Below are 23,450 nucleotides of genomic sequence, written 5' to 3' on the forward strand. Positions count from 1 at the left end.
GACGAAGAACGTGGACCCAGCTCTTTGGATAAGTTGTTCAAGGCCATCCGAAAGGACAGGCAAGGCGAAAAAGGGACACAAACGTGCGTCGGGGCAATTCAACGTCGGTGGTAGCGAAAAGTCGATGGCGCAGTGATTTTGAACACCCGTCTGATAGAATGACGAGGACCTTGGCGGCGAAAGTGCCCCCAGGCCGTCAGGGGCTGCGTCGCTACAGTCAGCGGTAGTGGCCTGTAGACAGGGTATGCATCCGCTAAGCGCCGCTGTAGCTCCAGCGCGTCAAGGCTAGAAAATGCTTCAAATCACCGCAACCTCGCAACCGACAGGATGTAGGACCTTAGACAGGGTGCATTCTGATCGCACAAACGCAGGCTATCCAGTCGAACTGGTTTTGTCGTCGTCGGTCCCGGCTTTCGCGCTTTATGGCGCTCCGAAGATGACATCAACCCGGCAGAGGTGATGTCAAGGGCAAGCGGGTAATCGGCGGTAATCTGCGGGGTAATCCGCTGACCGCCCACCAAAGCCGGACCTGTGACATCCACTTGGTATAACGACCCTAACAGTGAGTGCCTGATACGCCCGCCGTTTCAGCAATCTTGCCACCCTATACGGAGTATCAAAAACACCATGAAGCTCGTGAACAGTGACATTTTATAATGCACACAAGTACACGGGGCCGGTATTCCTGATCACCGCAGATGGCAGGAAGATTGTCCCGATTCTGCCAGTAGACAGGGACTTCCTCGTCGGAGCCACACTCTGCACTCGTACGCAGTTTCCCCTGATCGTATGCTACGCCATTACAGTTCACAAGTCGCAGAGCATCACCGAAGACATGATCGTGACGGATCTGTCCTGCCGTGACTTTCAGACCGGTTTGAGCTACGTGGCCGTCTCGCGTGTGAAAACGCTGCAGGGTCTGATGCTGGATGCCCCGCTTGACCGCAATCACCTGACTTATGCGTCGCCGCCGGAAGGAATTAGGATGAAAATGAGGGATCAGCAACTTCGCAAACGACGGGTTCTCACTCAAAATCCGTACAGGATGAATGTATGATTGCAGATACTGTACTGATTGTTCGGTGACTGCTTGACTGGTAGCCAGACTCGCAGCCTTCGGCTGATTGTACGCCTTGCACCACAGCCCTAAACACTAAAGTGCAAGGTGTGGCGCAGTATTTTAAAACTGAAGAGATATGCGAGTGAAAGCCTGAGAGATATGGACGAAGATGCCACGGCAAGGACAAGCATGTAATGATCAACTCGTCTTTTAACACTGGCCACTGCTCTCTAACGTCGTAGTTACATTGCCATACGCCTTCATAGTAGAGAACACTACACAATAGATCATTGACATCAAGTGGATGTCACAGGTCCGGCTTTGGTGGGCGGTCAGCGGATTACCCCGCAGATTACCGCCGATTACCCGCTTGCCCTTGACATCACCTCTGCCGGGTTGATGTCATCTTCGGAGCGCCATAAAGCGCGAAAGCCGGGACCGACGACGACAAAACCAGTTCGACTGGATAGCCTGCGTTTGTGCGATCAGAATGCACCCTGTCTAAGGTCCTACATCCTGTCGGTTGCGAGGTTGCGGTGATTTGAAGCATTTTCTAGCCTTGACGCACTGGAGCTACAGCGGCGCTTAGCGGATGCATACCCTGTCTACAGGCCACTACCGCTGACTGTAGCGACGCAGCCCTTGACGGCCTGGGGGCACTTTCGCCGCCAAGGTCCTCGTCATTCTATCAGACGGGTGTTCAAAATCACTGCGCCATCGACTTTTCGCTACCACCGACGTTGAATTGCCCCGACGCACGTTTGTGTCCCTTTTCGCCTTGCCTGTCCTTTCGGATGGCCTTGAACAACTTATCCAAAGAGCTGGGTCCACGTTCTTCGTCCATTTGCCTCGCCACGATATCTTCAGTTAAGCCGTCCGACTGGGCCCGCCTCCGAACCTCATCGACGATGATCTTGCGCGTGGAAAGGTAATTCTTCTCTGCAGATGGCCGCCATCGAGCACCCCAGTCTCGCTCAAGAGAATCCACAGAAGGCATTTCGCCCCAGCCCTGCCGCCAGAGACGCAGCAGCTCCTGTACAGATTTGACAGAACGGGGAGCTTGAAGCTCGGAGGTTCGCGCGGCCCAGGCGGCTCGCCATGCGCTCTTCCCTGGGGCTTGCCCTGGCCCGCTTGCACCATTCCTGCTGCTGCTCTAGAGAGCGGAGCGTATGTCGGACCGCCCGCTTGCGAAGGGCCTATCTCGGACCTGAGGACCGTCTCTCGTGGAGCGCGGCGCCTCTGTTGATGAGCTCCCGCGATCTCCGCATGTTGACCTGCAGCACCTTGGCCGGGGCTGAAGGTGACGGTGTAGGTGGCCTGCGCAAACTCATCCAACTTTGTGCATAGTTCGTAAGAAGCCCCAAAGGTCTAGATGTCTTCGCTCAGCTAACTGCTCGGCTGCGACCTGTTGAGTCAGTACTGTGCGCAGCTTCTCCGCAACCACCGGGATCGCTTTTTGAATGACCGTGGTATGGCTGTCTTCGTGGTCCCGTGTGCATGTGTCTTGAACTTTGCTGGCGAACGCTTCAAACTCGGGGCAAGAGAAGACCGGATCCTGAAAGATAGGATGGTCGGGTAGGACTCGCGAAGGAAGACAGCGTCCTGCAGGAGCACCTCTCGAAGCCACTCCAGGAGTTCCAAGAAGGCGCCGGCGGCCATGTTCTGCTCCACCCGAGATCTGAGAAAGGGCTACTGTGGGCCTCTTCCATTTGTCGAGTTGAGGCCAGACCTGCACGAGTAGCACCACAGGCGGCCTCACGGTGGCCCGGGCACGAAATAAGACCCCGACCATTCAGGGTCAAAGTCGGCCACGGCCTCATGAATTCGAAAGGCAGGGAAGTCAGATAGCAGCCGGTCATTTGGTCTCCGTTATTCCAACGACCGGCTCGGCGGATCTGTATAGTTCGGGTCAGCCCAGGCCAGGGGGTTGGCGGCTTGCCTAGGGCAGATGACATGCCTGGCCTTCATCCACTCCGGCCATGTCGGCGTTTTGCGTCGCGGCCACTCTAGGCGCGTGGCTGACCTTGGAGACCTTGATGCCGGCCTCTTGTAGAACCTGGACGTCCATTCTCGGGCAGTCTGGCCCGACAACGGAGCTGTATATTCGGTGAGTGAAAGGGTCGATGCACCCTCTGAGTTATGGGATTCCGGTGAATGCCATCACGCTTACCTTGAGGCTCCTTCGCCGATCGGCGGAGCACCTTCGTTTCATACCAGTCTTCGCTTCTTTGGAAGACGGAAACCTTTCCGCCTTTTCTACCTGCCAGCGCCAGAAAAGCCAGAACGCGAGGGCGCCGATGAGACAAGATCGCGGATCTCGATGCCGCAAAGCAGATCCATACTCCATGCGGCCGTGCTGGTTGGTCTTCCCACAGTTCATCACGACAACCAGCGCCTTTGTGGTATACCCTGGGCCTTGAAGCCCTCGTTGGGTAAGTCCAGGGAAAGCAGTCTGCCAACTCCATCGGCAGGCGGTTGCCGGACCGCAGCAGCATGTGGTTCCCGAGCAGAAAGTCCACCTGCGTCCTCAGGGCGCAGGCGATCTCTCTCTCGGACCATGCCACGTTGGTGTGGTCGGGTATCTGCGCCGGCGCATACACATCTCTCAGAGTTCCAACTCCCCTGTCCATGTATTCCTTCCTCTTCCGGCTCCAAGTCGTTGCAAGAATGCTGCGTTTGAGCGCCTTCAGTGCCACTCCCGTGGCCGGGCCGCAGGATTGACTCCCGGCTCTTCTGCTCGTCGTAAAGCTTCTGTATGGCCGAGACGTAGCCCCGTACAGTATTATACTGTAGTTTGAGCGTGGACTCATACAACTCCAAGTCGGAGTCTGACTCGTATTCGCTACCTCCGCCGCCTACAACGATGGTATCTGCTGGGGGAAGCTGGGTGTTAGTATGATGGGCTGGCTCAGTCCGACGACCACATCCCGTGATCAACATCTGTTACCTGATGGTGCTCTGCGTCTTTTCACGGCCCTCTTGGCTTCCTGAGCCTCGAGGTGTCGTTTTCTTTCATCGGCGACCCTCTTTCCTTTCTTTGGAGGACGTGATGCCACTACCTCCTTCATGAAGAGCAAGAGCTTTCCTTCATCGACCAGGTCTCCCGGTAGCTGTTGGCCCTGTGGTACCGAGGCCGGCCAAACGTCCGGGATCGCAGGCCAGTTGGCTTGACACCACTCCTGTGAGGCAGTCAATGCATGGATCTACATGAAGATTGCAGGGCGCGCATGCGGGCTTGCCTTCCATTCTTCCTGCTTGGGACGATAATTTCGCTTCGTATTCTTCGGCTGGGTGTTCTCCAGATCTAACAGGTAGTGCTCAATGGCCGCCCTGACCCGGGGATCCTCTATCGCGTTCGACATGGTGCAGGCGGTCGCCGTCGCGACGGTGGCAATGGAGGAGGTGGTGGAGGGAGGTGGGAGGAGGGAGGTGGAGCGCAACGCGCGTGAGCGAGACCGAAATCGAAGGTCTCGCGCAGGGCCCCGCGGGCGTGGACCTTCGATTTTGCCGTCCGATGGCGGTAATCCGACTAAGAAAACGCCAGCCCCGCAGGGCCGGGCCTTCGAAAACGACATGGTTTTGCGTGGGGCGGGGCGGTAATCCGATTACCGGATGACCGGTCAGCCGGCCCCGGGACCTGTGACACCAAGTGAAAACGTCGCCTGTCTATGACCTCTTTTGCGGAAATCGCGAGGAGTCCTGGAGCCCTAGACATTCTGTATCATTCAATGGCCAAAGACAATGAAACAAGTAGCTCATCTACTTAATGAAGGCAGGCTGTGAAACAATCCTTCTCTGACACCTTTTATCACCAGCATGTAGTGATAAGGGAGGCAGTTGACCAGCCTGCACGACTCGATTCACCCCTGCCTCTGTCAGGAAGTAGCGGTAATAACTTGGAAGAAGTAGTGATGTGATCGGCCCATAAAGCCTAGGGTGTCCCAGTAAAGGATGCACGAACCATTCCAGGGTGATTCGCGGACATTGGCTAAGTAACGGCGGACCCTGGCCCCGGAACAGGAATATGCATGAGGCATCCCGACAGACAGTTGCGAGACAGCCAAACTTGCACTCCGACTGCAGTATCAGCGTCTTACGGATATCTTCTCCCAGCGAGAGATAGTTCAGATTTCTGTTCTCCTACTTCCCATTTCCCCCTTCCCCCCTAACCCATGATTCTCTCCCGATATTCAGCACAACCCTGATACTCAACTGAAGCATTTTCTGTCTCGTTTGCACTTCGTCTTCCCCTGAGCTTACGAAGCATAGCCTAGAGAGAATCCTGTGGGCCAGATGTCAACCCGCGGAGTACGTGATGAACCCCCACCTGAGATCGCAGGCGCGTGTGGGTTTGGCTAACACAAGACTTCTTCCCTCTTTTGCTTTGTTTTAGCAAAAGGATGGCTTAGCCCGAATTCGAGACAACCAGAGAAGATCGCGTGCCCGACGAAGAGAGCATCTCCTCGAGCTCGAACAGCGAGTGAAAACTTACGAGCTTCAAGGCATTAAGGCCTCTACCGATATGCAGTTGGCCGCAAGGAGAGTAGCCGAGGAGAACAAAGTACTACGTGGGCTCCTCAACACACATGGCATCAGCGACGACTATATCGCCCATTTCTTGCAGATGGGCACCTCCCCGCCTCTTCATTCCAGCCTAAGCCATCCCTCCCGCGCCGACGACTCCGGAGCTGCTATCAAGTCGCCACAACAGCTTTCATTGCAACGACAATCAGCTAGTTCAAGCCGAGGCTTCTCTATCTCTTGGCCGAAACAACCAATCCAGGAGCCCTCCCACACCAGCGGGTCAATGGCAACGCAATCCGTCAGGGAGCCTTCGCGGCTGGAGACGACTTCGCACGGCTATTGGAATCTCGTAGTGGCCAGTAACCGCGCGGTCACAGTTATCGCTCGCCTGTAGTGAAGGTTGTTTAGGAGCATGAGGACAGAAGCCGGCCAACGAACACCGGAGTCGCGGCCCGATTCTTGTAATCATGATCACTAGGGCGGTTGCGGAAGCACTCGGTCAGACTCATGCCCCATTCAATGTATGCGCTAAGGTCAAGCGGTCCGGTTGAGAGAAAAATTAAGGTAGCTATAGTGGCTTGTTCTCGCCCTGGCCCGACAGCCGCACCCCGTCGACCTATCTCGTCGCCCCCTAGCCTCGCCGCACTGCACGACCGAGAGGCCGCAGGCCGAGTGCAGGGTGATGCCGCCAATCCGCGCCGCGGCCGCCTCCGACGTTGCCGTGACTCGCAGCCGGCTCGACAGCTCCGAGGGTAGGACGCTGAACACTTGGAGAAATTGACCTTCAAGCAGGTCTGTCATGGAGCGAACAGTGGAATGATTGGCGCAGTGTATGATGATCTGTGGGGCTTGAGGTGCCATGCATCAGTGTATCGAACCGCCAATAGCCAGATCGTCTAGGCCCTATGGGAAGTATCATCTTGGCGAAATAAATCCATACCAGACATCAATGAACAACAACCATGGCGCCGATTGTTGATGGCGCGCGTGATACCCTTGGCGCTCAGGTCCGTGACAGAGTGGGTTCATTTGGCAAAGACAAATACTCGAAGGTTTGAAGAACTAGCTACCGCGCGTCCAAGTCGTGGACAGGTCGGAAAATACTTTCACCGAGAAACCACTGAAATTTAGTACAGGAGACCGGCCCCTTTCAGGGCCCGCCAATGCCTTGAGGAACGGGACGAGAGTTGGCATAGCCGAGCGCGAGCATTCGGGTTGGTTTTTAAACGTAGACAAGTCTGTTGGAGAAGAGAGGGGTAGTGCGGCTGCTTGGACCCGCTACAGCACCTTACCTGTTTAAGCCTACCCCTCATCTCCACCCTGCGGCACAAATAAGCTTCAAATTGATTCAGCCTCTTCACACAAGCAACCTGCAACGATTTGGTCATCGGAATTAGGTCATCATGGCCCTTGAGTGCAATAGCTGCAAGAAGTCGCCGCCTGAAGTCGCCCTCAAGAGGTGCGCGAAATGTTCCACAACGCCGTACTGCTCCAGGGATTGCCAGAAGGCAGACTGGAAGGCCCACAAGAAGGTTTGCAGCAAACAACAGGCCGACGCCACGACGTCGTTTCAAGATGGGTCTACGACGACAAATTTGTCGCCTCCGAAGGGTTGGAACACGGCGTCGCCCACCCCTTCACGCGTCTTGAAAATCGCACTTGGCTCCATGATCGATCGGAAAGAGATGTCTACGGGTTGCTGATCGACGCTTACCGGCTGCGCGTTGAGGACATGTACAACATTGAAGGCGAAGCAGACACGGATAGCATATATGGTGGTGCCGCCAATGGGCTGCGTGGCTTCAAGCGCTTCCTGGGGCGCGTCGAGCGTTGTCCCGGTTTACTGCCGCCGTGGTGGGATGCAAAGAAGAAGAAAGAGTGAGACACTCGGCATGACCCCGTCGCAATGGCACGACCTACGATGCGCGGTGGAAAAGAGCGACATCATCGAGCAATATGGGGATTCACGATTCCCGATGCAGCTTCGGATGTTTGCTGAGTCCGTGTATGGTCGAGCTCCGGGCGGGACAAGTGGGACGGCGATGAGGCAAATGATGGTTGCGATGGAGCAGGGTAAAGCAGAGGGGATGGAGTCGCATATGGACAGGTCAGCAGCCATGCTTGGTCGGCGGTGAAGGGATAGGCTTAGTTGGTCGACAGCACCGCAGATCGAGTAGAAGCTGGCCGATCGTGGTGTGCTTTGAGAAGATTGTTTCTCCATCTGCAAATCATCCTAGGTCAACAGGGCCGAACCTCGACAACCAGATTGCTACGTATCTCAGTATTGAAGCCAACTCCGGTTTGCACCTCCAGAATGGCAGTCACAAGTTGGCACCGTCGTGGTCACGCGCAAGGACGGAAGCCATTTTATCCGCAGCATCTTGAAGGTGTGTGGATGTTTTGCGACTATATCCTGGATCTGTTCGAGGAAGGAGACGGGCCGCCGGGATGGCTCTACAGCCGCCACGCGTTTGAGAAATGGTGGGTGAATTATTGTGAAAGCCAAAAGCACTTGCGCTCTGGGAAGGGAGGATCGAGATCCAGACGACTGGGGTGCGGTCCGGTCACCTTATGAAGTGTAGGACGTTTACCTGCCGCGTTACGACGTGCAAAAGGTCAAACTATCAGGATGGTTAGTATACTACCACTACTTTTCGAAACCTTGGTCCTCGTATAACCCTCTCGTTTCTGCGGCCAAGTTCTTGAGTCTCTGCATTCCATCAATTATGGCCGGATCCAGCCCATTGCCAATGAAATCATGGTGTCTCACAGGACCAAGAAGCTTGATGCCCGAAGCGAGATGCACCTGGACAGTTGCACATAGAGGCTCGTAAAATCGCACCTGGAGGGTTCACCATTGGTCACACGATTTCCACGCAGCTCCAACAGTACTTCCACGAACGTTTTACCCTGGGCTTTGTAATCGGTGAGGACGAACCTCTTCGGGTGCGACAGTGGCTGGGTGTTCTCGCGACATGGTGCTGCGAACGAGAGCTGGGAGGACGTGGGAGGAATGGTCTGTTACCGGCGCCCAGCCAGAATCCGGCGTTGGAAGATCAGAGGGCTTACGGACTAAGGGATTTCCCGGTGATCTGCCGGATCGGACGATTCGCCGGATTTTGGTTCCCTTGCATTCCGGTGAAGATTTGAGTGAAACTCCACGAAAATAATATGAAACAATCTCACATTAAAGCAGAAGCAAGAAAGATGCCTAGCAATTCCATTCAATCTACTTCGCAGTCATCAAGCCACCGTGGCCGCTTCCTGTGGCGTCCCGATCGCGCAAGTCCCCGCATTGCGACTACCATCTCCTGGTCGCGCTCGACAGCCAATGATGGCTTTTGGGACGTGAGGAAGTGGTCAATGCCGGCTTTGGATCTTTACGCAACTTAATGTTTGGCGATTTTGAGTGTTCCGGAGCTGTCGTCGGTTCTGGTGGAGCCGAAATGGCGACGACAATCTCGTCTCGAACGCCCGGACTCTTCTCGCGAGTCTGTGGAGCAACAGAGGTCCGGATCCCATTTCCGACATTTTTCTGGTTCTTTCGCTTGAGCTCTTTCCGTATCTGCCTGTTTTTCTCCCGCTCTTGTTGTCTGGCTTCCTTTGCCTGACGTCTTTGCTCAGTTTTTGCCTCCCGCTGCCTTCTCTTCTCCAGAGCGAGAACTTTGAGGTTTGCCGCCTTTTGCTGTCGCTCAAACCTTTGTCGTTCTTTCTCCAAGGCCTCTTCTTGCTTCTGAGTCTCCATGGCTGCTTTCTTCAAGCGCGCTTGGGCCACTTTGCAGGGCTAAATACCTGCGCCGAGTTAGGATCTACACGATCGAAAGGTAATCCTTCAGAGCTTTACCGCGCATTCTGCGCTGCTTTTCGTGAAAGATAGTCTCCGAAGTCCCTGATTCTCATATCGAAGCAATTCGTTCTGAGATTGGAGACTTTCGAGAGTACTTTTGAGCTTCCGACTGTCTCGGCTAGCGTTTTTTGAGGATCCATCGACTACCTTGTCGACAAGTCGGCGCAAATCCCGAGCAGTGGGCTGCTGCAGGGCGAGCGAGTCAACGGAGCTGTCGCCAGACTCAGACTCATCTTCTGTTTTCTCCGCGATCTGCGACAAAACGACTTCAGGGTCAAATGGGAGGAGTCCGGTCCGTTTCCAACCACTTGCGATGTTCTCCGCCGAGAAAGATGACCCGAATGCGTTCCAAAATAACGACCAGAACTCGCGTTTCGATAGCCCGATGAGTCCCTGTGTCTTTGCAGTCCACTGGATGAGCTGGTTGGTGTATGCGGTCGAAAGAGGGCCAAAAGGGACACATCAAGGGCTGCAGCCTGTGCGTGGAATGCGGCGGAAACACGGCAACGATTATCCGATGCTGGTCACACCACTCCAGGAAGTCCATATTGACATGACTAGAGTGTCCGTCGGTAATCAGGAGGCGGTAATCCCGGCCGTTTCGCGCCTTTTCTTTCGTGAACCGGTCGAAAACACCAATGAGCCATTCCTTTCCAAGTTCATGGTTCGTCCAACCCGTTTCTGAGGTTGTGAAAAACGCCGCTTGGTGCTCCGGATCAAACTCCGTGAGCCAGGAGTCCTGAACTTGCCCTGGCTTGCCTTGGTAGATGAGAAACGGGGGTAGCGCTGTCAGGTCTTGACAGACACATGCCAGGAACGTGATCCATGATCTGTTGCCATCCTGCGCAGCACCGATCAATTTTCCTTGCTTCTTGGCACGAACAGAGAATACTCTCTTGGTACGATTGATGACGCCGAGGAGAAAGCCCTTTTCGTCCACATTATACGTGTTGCAAGGCAGGATGTCGTATTTCTCGATTTTCTCGCCAATCTTGTACGATCAGCAATGAAGGGATGGACTTGGGCACCTACTTACAAGCTCATAGTAGGCTCTGTATCTAGAAGCATTGTCTGCTCTCTTTCTTGCGATATCAAAACCGTCGAACCAAGTGCAACCGAGCTCATCGCTGTTACGTCGGACGAAGCTATACGGCCAGTCCTTTCCGACCTCAATTTTGGCGATATCCTGGGCAAAACTTTTGATCATCGGCAGCGTAGGCGGAATCCCACGTGATGAAAGCTTGCGAATATACGCAACAAGATCCCTTTCTTGCTGTTTTGAGAGACGTGACTTATACAAACTGTCGGCATCCCGTCTTGACCTCTGTTTGCCTTGGTGTCGCCGTCGCAGGGTAGTCTCGTCGCAATTGAACTGACGCGCAGTCTTGGCATAGTTAACAGTGTCACACAGCTTCAGAAACTCAAGCGCTTCATCAATCGGGGCCATGGTGGTGGAGAAATTCAGGATTGAAGTGGAGACGTGAACTGGCGGTGAATCCGGCGAATCGCCCGATCCGGCAGATCACCGGAAATCCTTATCAGTCGAACGCCCTCCTCTAGCTGCCGCTCGAACCGTCACTCTTTCGCACCCTTGCGGTCGCACCTTGCGGTTGCTGCTACGCTCCCGCACCTGCTGCTACTGCTGCGATTGCAGCGATAAAAGAAGATTTGCCAGTGTGGGAATGTAGCATATAGCTATAGTAGGATTGTAAGGGAGGTGCGCACACGCACACGTGACCCTTAGCGTCACGTGTATGGACCTCGGGGATCCTCAGTAGCTTTTACGTCTAGGCCCTATAGGAGAAATCCTCCGGGTGAAATACACATACATACATACATACTTGGTCCGTGCACGACGACAAAATGTCACTGACGACGCCTCCGACAAGATGGACAAATTCACACCATATAGTGAATTAAAAATACGAAGTAATTTATTGAGCTTAATGATAATGTCAAAAAAGAAGGGGTAGGCAAATCTTGCGTGTTTTATTCCAAAAAGAGGAGGGAAATCAGACGGGGAATTTACACGAAATCTCACACCACAGCCCCTTCTTCCCCCTTCAAGACATTGTTCTTCACCCAATGCTTCAAGCATTCTCCTTTCAATTTGGTCCGCATCCAATTGTGCCCTTTCCCAGGAGATCGTACGACGAGCCCTGAAAACCCGTTCCGGTTCATCACTCATCGCTGGCATTGATAGGATATCTATTGCCATTCGTGATAACTTCGGCCATCGTTTCCTATGTCGCTCTTGAAGCCACCATGATAAGGCAGTTGTTGGCGCAATGTCGTATGGATCACCTGAGATGTAATCTTCATACTCGTCTTGACTTGTAGGTCGAGCACAATTCTGCAGATTTCTCGAAATACGATCAAATGCATCAAGATCATTGTTTTCCTCTTCGTCAAGTGCCTGATACGAAATTGTACCGTCGTTTGTATCTCGGTATGAGTGCCACAGGTCTTTGACCTGTTTGAAAGCAGTTTTATGCCACTTCTTCTTCCAATTTGAGTGAATGTACGTCGTACGTGTGAGGGAACGATCATGTGACTTTCATACTTTATGAAAGGTCCCGCTTTTATTCATGTAAATAGCGAAAGTCAGAGTCTTCCTTAGGAACCTCTTTCTCTCTTGTAGACAATCACTTTACCCAAGTCGCACTCGACCTTGTTCGTGCACTTGTACCGTCACATATTGTCTACCGACTACCCTTCCTCAATAGACCACTGTCCGCGACGTGACTATTGATTTCGATACCTCTAACCTCACCAAAACACCCTGCAACCAAATTTCCACCTAAACCACCACCACCGCACCAAATTCACCAATCAACGAATCAGCAAACCAACAAACCAACAAATCACAATCGCAAAGTCAACTAAAACGTAACGAAACTGTCGAACGCCACCTGCACTATAGCCATCACCGTCAACAACCCAATGGCTACCGCTACCCCACACCCGTCGATCGAGTGCCCCCTGCCCCTCCTCAACGCCAGCAATACCGATGAAACGTTCCGAAATGCCTTTGTTGCTAACCCAGCCGGTCTCATGAAAGAAGTCTTCCTCGTATGCAATGCCGCATACAGTATGCAAGCGGTAATCGATTCACTACGTGCCTCGACCACGACGACAAATAGGGCAATGGAGGACCTCCAAACCCGCCTAGAAAACACGCTCATTTCTAAAAGTGATGGAGACGCAATGATCGCCCGTCTTATGGCAGAAAATGAAGCGTACATAAAGATCATTCAGTCAAAGGAGCTTCACACCGCACACCAGAACACCCTGATCCTGAGGCCTTCACCGGAGAGGACCCCACGCTTCTGCCGAATTTCCTCCAGCACCTCGAGTTGAAGCTCGAAATGAATAAAGATTGGTGGAACTCGGAACCTCAACGTATGGGATATGTCGTCTCATGCCTTAAAGGCAAAGCACATGACCAAGTCCGCTACAACATTAAAGATGGGGTGGTTCTCTTCGACGATGTCAATGCCATAAAAACACCCTTCAGTCAGCCTTCGGGGATATTGACGCTAAAGCTACCGCCCAACTCAAAATCTTTGACATGAAACAAGGCCATAGATCCCTTACGACATTCCTCCCGAATGGTATGCCGTCGCCAAGCTCACCGACTGGGATAGTGGGGCGCTCATTGCTCACCTCCGACGTGCCCTCCACGACAACGTTATCTGGAGACTTTCTCTCACTAAGGGCAAAGATACTCCTACCGAAATTAGTCAATTTATGGACCTTGTCCGTATCTGCGATAACGAATGCCGTCAAGTCAATGCCAATTACTTCAAGAAAAACACCGACAACTCAGCAAGTCACAATGCAACCTTACAACCCTCCACTACGCCACAATCGACGACCTCTAACGGCGGGATTCAATGGATTTGAGCGTCATCACCTGGGGCCAAAGATGTCGCCTCTGGTCGTAGACCCCAAACGGAAGCAGAGAGCGGCACGCAGAGCCTATTGCACAGCGCATGGACTCTGCCATTGGTGCAGCTCAGGCAAACATCGTTCCTCAATTGCGACACCGCACCATGGAGGACGGAAAGTGTAGTCTCCGACGGAAGTCGCCGCAGGAGACGCAAGAAAAGGGCGATCTACTGCTCTTCTCTGGACACTAACCAAGCTCATTTGCTACTGCCTTGTAACCTAATCGAAGACAATTCCACTCTGATTAAAACCGAAGCAATGCTTGACTCAGGTGCCACTGGAAAGGGGTTTGTAGACGAATCCTTCGCGCACGCCAACAAACTCACGCTTTATGAACTACGAAACCGTCGCCGGCTGAACGTAGTCGATGGAAGACCCTCCTCGGCTGGCGATATCACTCATGTGGTGAAACTCAACATGGAAATCAAGGGACACAGGGAGAAGATGCTATTTTACGTAACGAAGCTTGGGAAGTACAATGTCATACTCGGAAAACCCTGGCTGACAGATCACAACCCAATCGTCAATTGGAGCACGAATGTGGTCACTTTCAACTCTGATCACTGCCGCAAATACTGCATGGAGAAAGGACAATACCAACTGCCTGTTTCTGGAGCTCCCTCTTTGTCAATTTCTGCAACCACGACTATACTGGCACGCCCATCAATCCCCGAAGAGTCGGCGCAGCCTGCATTCCATATGCTGACCAAAAACCGCGACGTCGACGTATTCTCACTATCACTGTATGAGATCGACAAAGGCTGGCTGAACTTGAGTCATCACAGAAGCCTCCACCTTCGTAGAACCTAAAGCACGCCGAAGGGTCCGATTCGACTCTGCACTCACAGACATGGACAAGATGAACCGAGAACTCCAGCTACAGGACGGAATCACCTCCCTTGACCCCAAGGACCAACAAACACAGGAACTCTGAGCTTCCCGGAAAACAGCAGCCGATATGTACCTTTCAGGGGCATCACTCGAAGACATTCACAAAGCCCTCGAACCCAAGACTTTGATCGATCCTGCAACAAAAGTACCCCAACACTACCATGAATTTTTGAAAGCATTCGACCAATCAGAAGCGGATAAACTCCCCACACCGAGACTGCGACCACGAAATTGAACTTCAACCTGGAACGACTCCACCACATGGACCTCTGTACGGGATGTCACAAGACGAACTTCTCGTCCTCCGGAAATTCCTTCAGGAAAACCTTGATAAGGGTTTCATACGCGCTAGCACCTCACCGGCAGCCTCGCCAGTGTTATTTGCAAAGAAACCAGGAGGGGCCTTCGTTTTGCGTGGACTACCGAGCTCTTAACGCGATAACCATCAAGAACCGTTACCCCTACCGTTGATCCAGGAGACCCTTTCCCAGCTAAGCCAAGCCAAGTATTTCACCAAACTCGATGTCGTCGCAGCGTTTAATCGAATCCGCATCAAGGAGGGTCAGGAATGGATGACGGCGTTCAACACAAGATATGGTCTCTTCGAGCATGGTGATGCCTTTTGGACTATCAAACGCCCCGGCTACCTTTCAAGCTCGAATTAACGAAGTCTTACGCCCATTCCTTGATAGATATTGCACGGCCTACATCGACGACATTCTCATCTACTCAGACGACCTTGCCACCCACAGACTCCACGTCAAATCAGTACTCCAAGCACTTGAAGCCGCAGGCCTACAACTTGACGTCAAGAAATGCGAATTCGAGACTACTGAAGTCAAATACCTGGGCATGATCATCTCAACCACTGGAGTACGGATGGACCCAGAGAAAGTCAACTGTCTCATCAACTGGGAGGCCCCTATCAATGTCAAAGATGTCCAAGCCTTTTTAGGATTCTCAAATTTCTACAGACGGTTCATCAAGGGATTTTCACGCATCGTACGACCACTTGTTGCCCTGACACGGAAGCTAGTCAAATGGAACTGGACTTCATCTTGCCAAGAAGCATTCCGATATGCTCAAAAATAGCTTCACTTCAGCGCCAATCCTCAGACACTTCGACCCCGCAAGAGAAGTGTTTGTCGAATGCGACGCGTCCGATTTTGTGTCTTCGGGTATTCTCTCCCAGGAAGACGATCAAGGAGTGCTACACCCAGTGGCTTTCATGTCCAAGAAGTACGACCCCGCTGAGTGCAATTACGAGATATATGACAAAGAACTTTTGGCTATTGTACGCTGCTTCGAATGCTGGAGACCCGAACTCCAAGGCACACACCACCAGATTACAGTCATCACTGACCATGCCAACCTTCGATATTTCATGACAACCAAGCAACTTTCAAGACGACAAGTCAGGTGGAGCGAATTCCTATCACAGTTCCAATTCGCTATCAAGTCAGTGCCTGGGAAAGAGAACGGAAAGCCTGACTCACTCACACGGAGATCACAAGACTTACCGAAAGATGAAAATGACGACCGCATCCAGTACCAACAACAGTCGCTGCTTAAGCCTTCCAACATAGACTCCTCTGTACAAGAACAACTAAGGCTTGACCCCGAGCTCTCAGAGCTCTTTGCAAATCTCTCCTGGGAACAAGAGATTGCACTATGTCCCGCCATTCTTGACGAAATTCAGCCAGAACCAATCAACCACAAAATCACAAGACTTCTAGACAAGGGCTATGAGGAGGACGAATGGTGGATGAAAATCAGGACGAGATGCTCAAACCCCATGGAATTCCCCACTCAAAGGAAGTTTCTATCGGAATGCATGATAAACGAAGGCCGATTATATTTCCGAGAGAGCTATACGTACCCGCAGGCGAACTACGGACCCTTCTCACTCAACTCGCCCATGACAGCGTCGAATCAGGCCACCCTGGAAAAACAAGCTATACGAACTCATTTCACGCTCTTATTGGTGGCCAAAGCTTAGCGCCGATACGAAACAATTCACACGCAATTGCCACGGATGTCTGAGGAACAAAACCTCCCAGTTGCGGTACCAGGGGACATTGAAACCGCTCCCAATTCCTTGCAAAGATGGAGAGACTTATCCGTTGACTTCATTGGCCCAATTCAGCGCACAGCTCGTGGATTCAACGCAATCATGGTGGTAGTCGATAGGCTGTCAAAGGACAGACATTTCACGCCCTGCAAGACCGACATGAAAACACATGACTTGGCAACACTCTTCGTACGAGATGTCTGGAAACTCCATGGACTACCGGATTCAATCGTGTCTGATAGAGGACCACTGTTTGTCTCGGAATTCTGAAAGCGGTTTGCCACCGTCTACGGATCAATATCAGCCTTTCTACAGCATATCACCCCGAAACTGACGGCCAGACGGAAAACGCTAACTCATTTCTCGAACAATACCTTCGCCAATATGTTAGCTTTGCTCAGGACGACTGGGACGAGTGGCTCCCATTGGCCGAATTCGCAGCCCGTAACGTTGTCAGCGATTCAACGGGAATGTCCCCATTTTTGCGAACACAGGCTATCACCCCGAATGAGCTTTGGTCCCCCTCGCGCAATACCACTCGCGGCATCCAAAGACCTGGCAGAACGCTGCAACGAGGGGAACGAATTTGTCGCCAAGATGCAAGAAATCACTGATCTACTTCGGACAAACCTGCTCTCAGCTCAAGCCTCACAAGAGCAGTTCGCCAACGCAAATAGATCACCGGCGCCAGCTTACCGAGTTGGAGACATGGTGCTACTTAGCACACGCAACATTGATTCAGCCCGACCCATCCCAAAACTAGATCACAAGTTCATTGGCCCTTTTCGAATCGAGCGCGTGCTCAACCCTCACTCCTACCAACTGAAGTTGCCACATGAACTAGACTCAATTCACAATTCATTTCACACCAACCTCCTGCGACCGTCACCAAACGACCCGCTCCCCGGCCAATACAACACACCGCCCCCACCAATAACGCTAGATGCAAAGGGGGAGAAACTCTGGGCGATTGAAGAAATACTGGACTCGAAACGCACAAAACAGAAAGGCTTCCAGTACCATATACTATGGAGAGGCTTCGACCTTGAGCAGGCAACATGGGAACCACTACACAACGTCGTCAACGCTCACATCGCCATCAAAGAGTTCGAGAAGCACAACAAAACAAACCCAGACCGACGAAACAAGAAGCGCAAAATGCTCGCCTACAGGCTCAGCAAGACGTGGAAGAATCAGAAGCGATGGAGTAAAGGAGGCCCATGTGTGAGGGAACGATCATGTGACTTTCATACTTTATGAAAGGTCCCGCTTTATTCATGTAAATAGCGAAAGTCAGAGTCTTCCTTAGGAACCTCTTTCTCTTTGTAGACAATCACTTTACCCAAGTCGCACTCGACCTTGTTCGTGCACTTGTACCGTCACAGTACGATAGCTTGGATGAAGGACCAAAGCAGCCGCGTAATAGGGCGAATTCTATGTCTTGCTGTAATATTTATCGAAGACTTCCACCCTTCCGGATCCTGGGGAAAGTTCTGGGTCTGATTTATATGAGATCTATTACACCATATTAGCGTTCACGTGAAGATATCAGACAAGAATGTATGTTACCAAAGCCTCATCAAAACATCGGATCAAGACGTCCATCGTGAACAGCACTTTATCAAGCGTGGCGTGATCCTTGCGTTGCCAGTGTTGCTCGTGAAAACGGTTGAAGGATCTCTTTAATCGTGCGGAGCCGAGTCCAATCTTCTGGTGATAGAAAATCGGCAGAGAGATCTGCAAAGTGATTCTTGGTGTAGGTGTCCAGGGCACCTGCAATTCCTTCTCTGTGGCAACGTGCAGCATTTGGTACCAACTATTCCACCTTGTACGATTATCAAGTGGAATCCCTCTCCCTGCGAGCTCGTTGAATTCCTTGGTTCGTCCTGCGAACTTCGAATATTGATAACCAGGTTGTGGAGCTTTCCAAGTGGGCCGAGAAGCCGAAACTCGGCGCGCTGTTTTTGGATTCCTTCAAGTTCTTCTCCGTTATCGTACTGTTCGCACCGTTTCGAGTCTAGAGAGCCTTGGAACAGGAACGCTTGAACTGCCAAGTTAATAATGTGGCCCATACATCGGAGACGGTGGACTTCGGGATCCCAATCAATGCCCTCCTCTTCCTTGAGGCATGTACTGAATGCACGGCAAAGGGTATCATTCGTACTCGAGTTATCACCCACAACACTACCAATGCGTCGCACAATGCCAAAATCTCGCAGAACTGGCATAAGAGTAATAAACTGCTCTTCTCCTGAGTGGTTGGCTACCGGCCGAAGAGCAAGGAGTGTTTTTTCGTGCTTCTTGAACATGGTCGACAAAATGAGCGCAAATTCCGAGAAGAAGAAGTCGATTGGGAGAAGTCCAAATATCAAGTGAAAGATGGACCTTGGACATTGCCGACTGGAGCTTCTTTCGTACGATTTTCTTTGCAGATTGGAATTGCTGATCAATGATTCCTGGAATAGTTGAGTGGGCTGAGGAGAAAGTCCTTCGCGACAGGATTCAAGGTAGAAATGAAGAGTGAAATTCCGAGATTCAACTATTCGGTATGGGAGGTTTAGTATGACGACTAACCAAGCTAGCGCTTTATTGATCTTTTCTTCGTCAAGGTAGCCTTTGAAGACCTGGGACTCAATCTCTGTCGCACGGCCCAGATCCCGCGCTTGCCCATAGAGTTGATCAAACCCTTCGATGATGGACGATTGAAGAGGAGATAAATTCTCTACGACATTGATGTCGTGCTTGCCCTCAAGGTGTTTTCGAAAATTGGTGGTAACCGAAGTGCTGTAGGGATCCTCCTGGGGACAATGAAGACAATACATGAGGCGGTTCCTGCCTTTGAACTCCGCTTCCCTTTTCACTGCCGGACGAGCATGTTTCCATGTTCCAAAGGCGGTTTTCCTCTTGTATTGCGAGATGTAGACGTGGAAGAATCTGAAATAATGGATTCAGAATCGAAGAAGGATAACACAGACTCAGAATCCATCGTCGCGAGGTGATAATATGGTGTGGGTTGGTGGGAAGATGATTTCGTGGATGTGGGGATTTTTGCGGGTTCAAGCCCCTGGAATAAGGTACAGCAAACATGGGCTTACAACGATTACGGTGAACAAGGACTCTTGTAAATAACCCTTGTGGGAACCCTGTTAGTGGCGTGGTTTAGCCAATAATATGGAAATACATGGATCCATATCCATACCTTTTCCATGCCATTCATGGAAAGGGTATTTCCATATTTAGATATGGAAAACCACCCTGATTGTGCTCCCTGATGAAAGCCGGACTGTAGGTGTTGGCGGCAAGTAATATGACAGGTGCTTGGGACTCTTCAAAGGTGTAGACGCCTTTTCCCGGCCCAGCAGCCTTGACTTGAAAACTGCGTTGAACATAGTGGCAATCCCGATGGAACCCTATGCAAACGTTGCACCGAGGTTTGCTTGCGTCGCACTTTGTGTGCTTTTGGCGACAAGATTCGCACGATGTAAATGGCTTCTTCGTCCGCAACACTTGAGGCGGCACCCAGTTAAGGAAGTGTCGAAACGAAACTTAACCGGTATGAATACTCCTCTTTATGAACCATTTTGCATAAAGACCAGCGATCACTTCTGCCTGCAGTTAGAAATGCCAGCATTATTGCGTGGAGCGTGCACTCACCTGCCGACCTTTATGAGCCGCTTCGGTAGGACTTGACGCCGCGTTATACTTAGAGGGGGGACGCCTTTACGTAGGAGAGGATTTTGGTGGAAGTGAAAGCCGGATGAAACGATGGGCTTGGAGAACATAACAACATCCATGCCAGGTCTTAGGCAAGGGAAGTGTCTGGGAAAAGAGCCACTGAAGATTGCTAAGGCAGCTCCAGGCCTTTTATACCCTGGCTGCGCGCTGAAAATGGTACCTCTCATGCAGCCTTGTCGGGACTTGGACAGGGGACGGTCGGTTTGCAACTTGTACGATTATACCTGTTCCGTGTTGGCGATATACCGTATCGATACACGTCACCGCGTAGTCTTCAACCACCTAGACCAAGCTGCTGTGTAATTTATTGCTTCGCACATCTTTGATCTACGGATGAGCGATTTCACTTTATCGACGGCAGTCTGGCATCAACGCAATTGCGTTGCGCTTCTGAGAGAGGAGACATCTGTGCCAAGCCGGTTCTCAACGAAGTCGCCGGCTGCTGGGAAGGGCCGGATGTCTCTACGAGGTTCAATGGTCATTTCTACCTCTGTCAACTACATATATGTAAGGCCTAATCATTCACTCCTTTCTATAAGCAGAGACAGCGACAAGACCATTCGTCCTTTCTTGAGAGCACCCTTGCGCGGACAGCATTGGCCACAAGACAGCTGTTTCAAATCGTGCGAAGCTTTGCCATAGCTCTCGCATGACTTAGATCGGAGCCAGACCATGCTTACAGCCTCAACTTCATATAATCCGACAAAGTTTCATCGACTGGCTGTGATAGTTAGTGATGTCCTGTCTGCATGGACGCTTGGGTGATTCTCACGACTTCTGGGTCGCCGGGATTTCCCATGACTACCGGCCGGAGTGACACGCACTGCTTGATCAACTACATCAAGTCCGTTGGTCGAGTAGCCTTGGGTGAGAAAAATGTGAAAGTCTTCGAGATAGTCGTTGTTGATAGGCCCGTCGAGGATTACATCGTGAGCGCGTTGAGGGTATCTCGTCATCCGTCCCATGGCAGTAATAAGTTGAATCAACTCGGCTTTGCATAGTGGCTTTAGGAACTCCCTCCTGGCGAAGGACAAGAATGGTTCGGGAGCTAAGTCCTTGTCAGGCATATTTAACATGCTTCGATCTTTTCCCGGGCTCGATGGAACATCACGGGATCTAACGCTTGCCGGTTCTGGCCCAAACCTGAAGTGATATTCGGAGAACTGGTTTGGCTGGGCTCGCGTCGAGGCTATCATCAACACCGTTCTTGCCTTCCAATCTACTATTTCTTCCTTTGAGTTAGTGGAGTTGCTTAGAAGATTGAATGTGACTGTTTTGATGACGTACAAGTAGAAGTAACCGCTTAAATCCGCGTCGGAATTTACAGTCTTTCCGTGGACACGGCCCAGATGAGCACGGAAATTCTCGTTTCTTCTCCAAATTTTCGGTGGACGACTTTTCTCCCTTGGACCACAGTAGGGACAGGTGTACCATTTTCCGGGTGAAGGGAGCTCGGAATGAACGGTCGTGAGGTGCCGCCGGAGATCAGCGTTGGAGCCAAACCCGTCCCGTGACCTGCCACAGCCAGAATAGGGGCATTTGAAAGGCTTTTCGTGAATCCTGTTATGTTTTCTGGCCCGTGTTGAGTGCGCCATCTGAAGCTCGTGAGGATTAAGCGCTCGCATCGGTAAACCCCTGGGATTGATCGGTATAGACGGAAAGCAATCGACGGCGCAATCGTCGGACAAAAAGACATTCGTCTTTTCTCAATGCAGTGACGCGAAGTGCCTGCTTCTTAGTAGGATGTAATTGTAAGATAGAGAGTGGTAAACCCCATTCTTCCCGAGGCGAGCATTCCATTTACAGGTGAAAAAGGAGAAGGCCGGACTGTTACTTGGAAATGGTAAGTAAGGAGGCTGCAGATGAAGTGGTCACTAGAACGGTGGCAGACAGGGATTCGTTTCACGGCTTCCGCCTTCATCGAGTGGGCATCCTGTATGTTTGATGAACCTGCAGCCGAAAAAACGGATGGTGTGTAGCTGGAGGCCGGGAAGTGCTTCCGGTTAGCTAGCCAACCACCAATGGTGTCCAGGACGCTGCAGGCTTGTTGATGGGGGCTGACGCGTGCAGAGAAATTCAAATTGAGTGTTCTCGCGAAGAGAGGTGCAAGTGATGAATTGATTAAGTTCCTTAGATTCTTCCTCCTCCCTAACAAAAGTGACTTCTTATAGTTCTGTCACCTGTGGCTGCCTTGTGGTGGCGATGTCGCCACCCTGGCCGCCTAGATGACGTTGTCGTCTAGAAGGTTCGATACCACCGCTTAACAACAACATTATTCATCCTTCTCAGTCACCTTTGCTAGAGTCAGCCCGATTAGGTAACCTTCGGACCTAGATCGTTAACCCGTTTTCACGACAAGTGTAATACCCTCAGCTGGGACACCGACATGAACCGCACTACCGTATCTCAGCAGGCGGCATCGACCAAATGAAAAAAACAGGTCCCCATTCGCCTCTCAATTGTCACCAAGCCGATCGAGGTGTAATAGTTCTCGAAATGTAATTAAAAGACAGTTTCACGGCCTTCATGGTTCGTTCTTGCCGTGGCATCTTCGTCTATATCCTCAAACTTTCACTCGCATACCTCTCCATTTGTTGAAAGCCCATCTCCTTCGCTATTTCTTTAGCAGATTGGAAAAGTCGACGCTGCGTGTATTAGTTCCCAATCGATGCTGTTTGTGAGAGAACTTACAAATGCGTCCTCGGTCTTAACGAGATCAAAATAGCTGTCCTCGTAAAGGCTGTACCTGTGAGAAATCTCCATGTGCTTGGCCACCTGGTATGGGGGGTCTCCTCCGAGAGTACCTGGGGACCCAAGCTGTCCCTGGAATTGTGCAATCGCCTGGAGATCCGGATGTGATAGCTCTGCTGAGCACTGTTGTGCAAACTCGCCGGCTGTCCCGGTATTCCCTTCAACTTCCTCGACTAGTCGCCGAATAATTCCATACACAGTCATCCGGAAAGCGATTGGAGGGATCTCTAACTGTATTCCAGGAACACGTCTAACAGCTTGATGAAGATTCTCGACGTTGGGGTTGATGGTCTCTTGGATACGTGCCGTCTCAGGCTTGCGCTCACTTGCAGTATTCGACTTATCTGCAGTAGTGACTAACACCCTATTCCTTTCACTTCAGCCAATCGCCAACTGTCGTCATGATAAATCACGAAGTCATTCTTACCATCGTCCTGAAAATGGGGCCGTTGAGCGGCTGTGGTGACATCGGAGTGAAAACCGGGCTGTTCCTGGGTAGCCGAAGAACCATTCGAACTTGCGGAGGCGCCGAAAGGAGGAGATTCGGTTTGCGACATCGTCTTCCAGAAGGTCGAGTGTATGGTCAAGGCTGCGAATAGATCATGTAGTTGGTAGGAGCA

General features: G+C 51.6%; 4 protein-coding genes across 4 annotated transcripts; all 4 read right to left on the reverse strand.

The window, feature by feature from the left end:
• Positions 1–1,766: 1,766 nt before the first annotated feature.
• On the reverse strand, positions 1,767–2,719 carry HRG_06767 (transcriptional activator of glycolytic enzymes domain-containing protein; the record flags this gene model as incomplete). Its single annotated transcript, XM_044865238.1, has 4 exons — positions 1,767–2,069; positions 2,114–2,428; positions 2,466–2,574; positions 2,610–2,719. 4 exons carry the CDS (start codon positions 2,717–2,719, stop codon positions 1,767–1,769), a joined length of 837 nt encoding a protein of 278 aa, XP_044720178.1.
• A 196-nt stretch (positions 2,720–2,915) lies between these two features.
• HRG_06768 (uncharacterized protein) lies at positions 2,916–4,422 on the reverse strand (the record flags this gene model as incomplete). Its single annotated transcript, XM_044865239.1, has 7 exons — positions 2,916–2,955; positions 3,018–3,156; positions 3,231–3,316; positions 3,521–3,642; positions 3,839–3,930; positions 4,008–4,239; positions 4,300–4,422. 7 exons carry the CDS (start codon positions 4,420–4,422, stop codon positions 2,916–2,918), a joined length of 834 nt encoding a protein of 277 aa, XP_044720179.1.
• Positions 4,423–9,705: 5,283 nt separating this feature from the next.
• HRG_06769 (DDE superfamily endonuclease domain-containing protein) lies at positions 9,706–10,638 on the reverse strand (the record flags this gene model as incomplete). Its single annotated transcript, XM_044865240.1, has 3 exons — positions 9,706–10,272; positions 10,324–10,422; positions 10,468–10,638. 3 exons carry the CDS (start codon positions 10,636–10,638, stop codon positions 9,706–9,708), a joined length of 837 nt encoding a protein of 278 aa, XP_044720180.1.
• Positions 10,639–22,634: 11,996 nt separating this feature from the next.
• On the reverse strand, positions 22,635–23,387 carry HRG_06770 (uncharacterized protein; the record flags this gene model as incomplete). The annotated part of the gene is made up of 3 exons (XM_044865241.1): positions 22,635–22,724; positions 22,771–23,174; positions 23,258–23,387. The coding sequence occupies 3 exons, from the start codon at positions 23,385–23,387 to the stop codon at positions 22,635–22,637; spliced, it is 624 nt and encodes a 207-aa protein (XP_044720181.1).
• Positions 23,388–23,450: the final 63 nt, after the last annotated feature.

This window comes from Hirsutella rhossiliensis (genome assembly GCF_020360975.1).
Source record: "Hirsutella rhossiliensis strain HR02 chromosome Unknown scaffold00006, whole genome shotgun sequence".
In the NCBI taxonomy this organism is placed as follows: Eukaryota; Fungi; Ascomycota; class Sordariomycetes; order Hypocreales; family Ophiocordycipitaceae; genus Hirsutella; species Hirsutella rhossiliensis.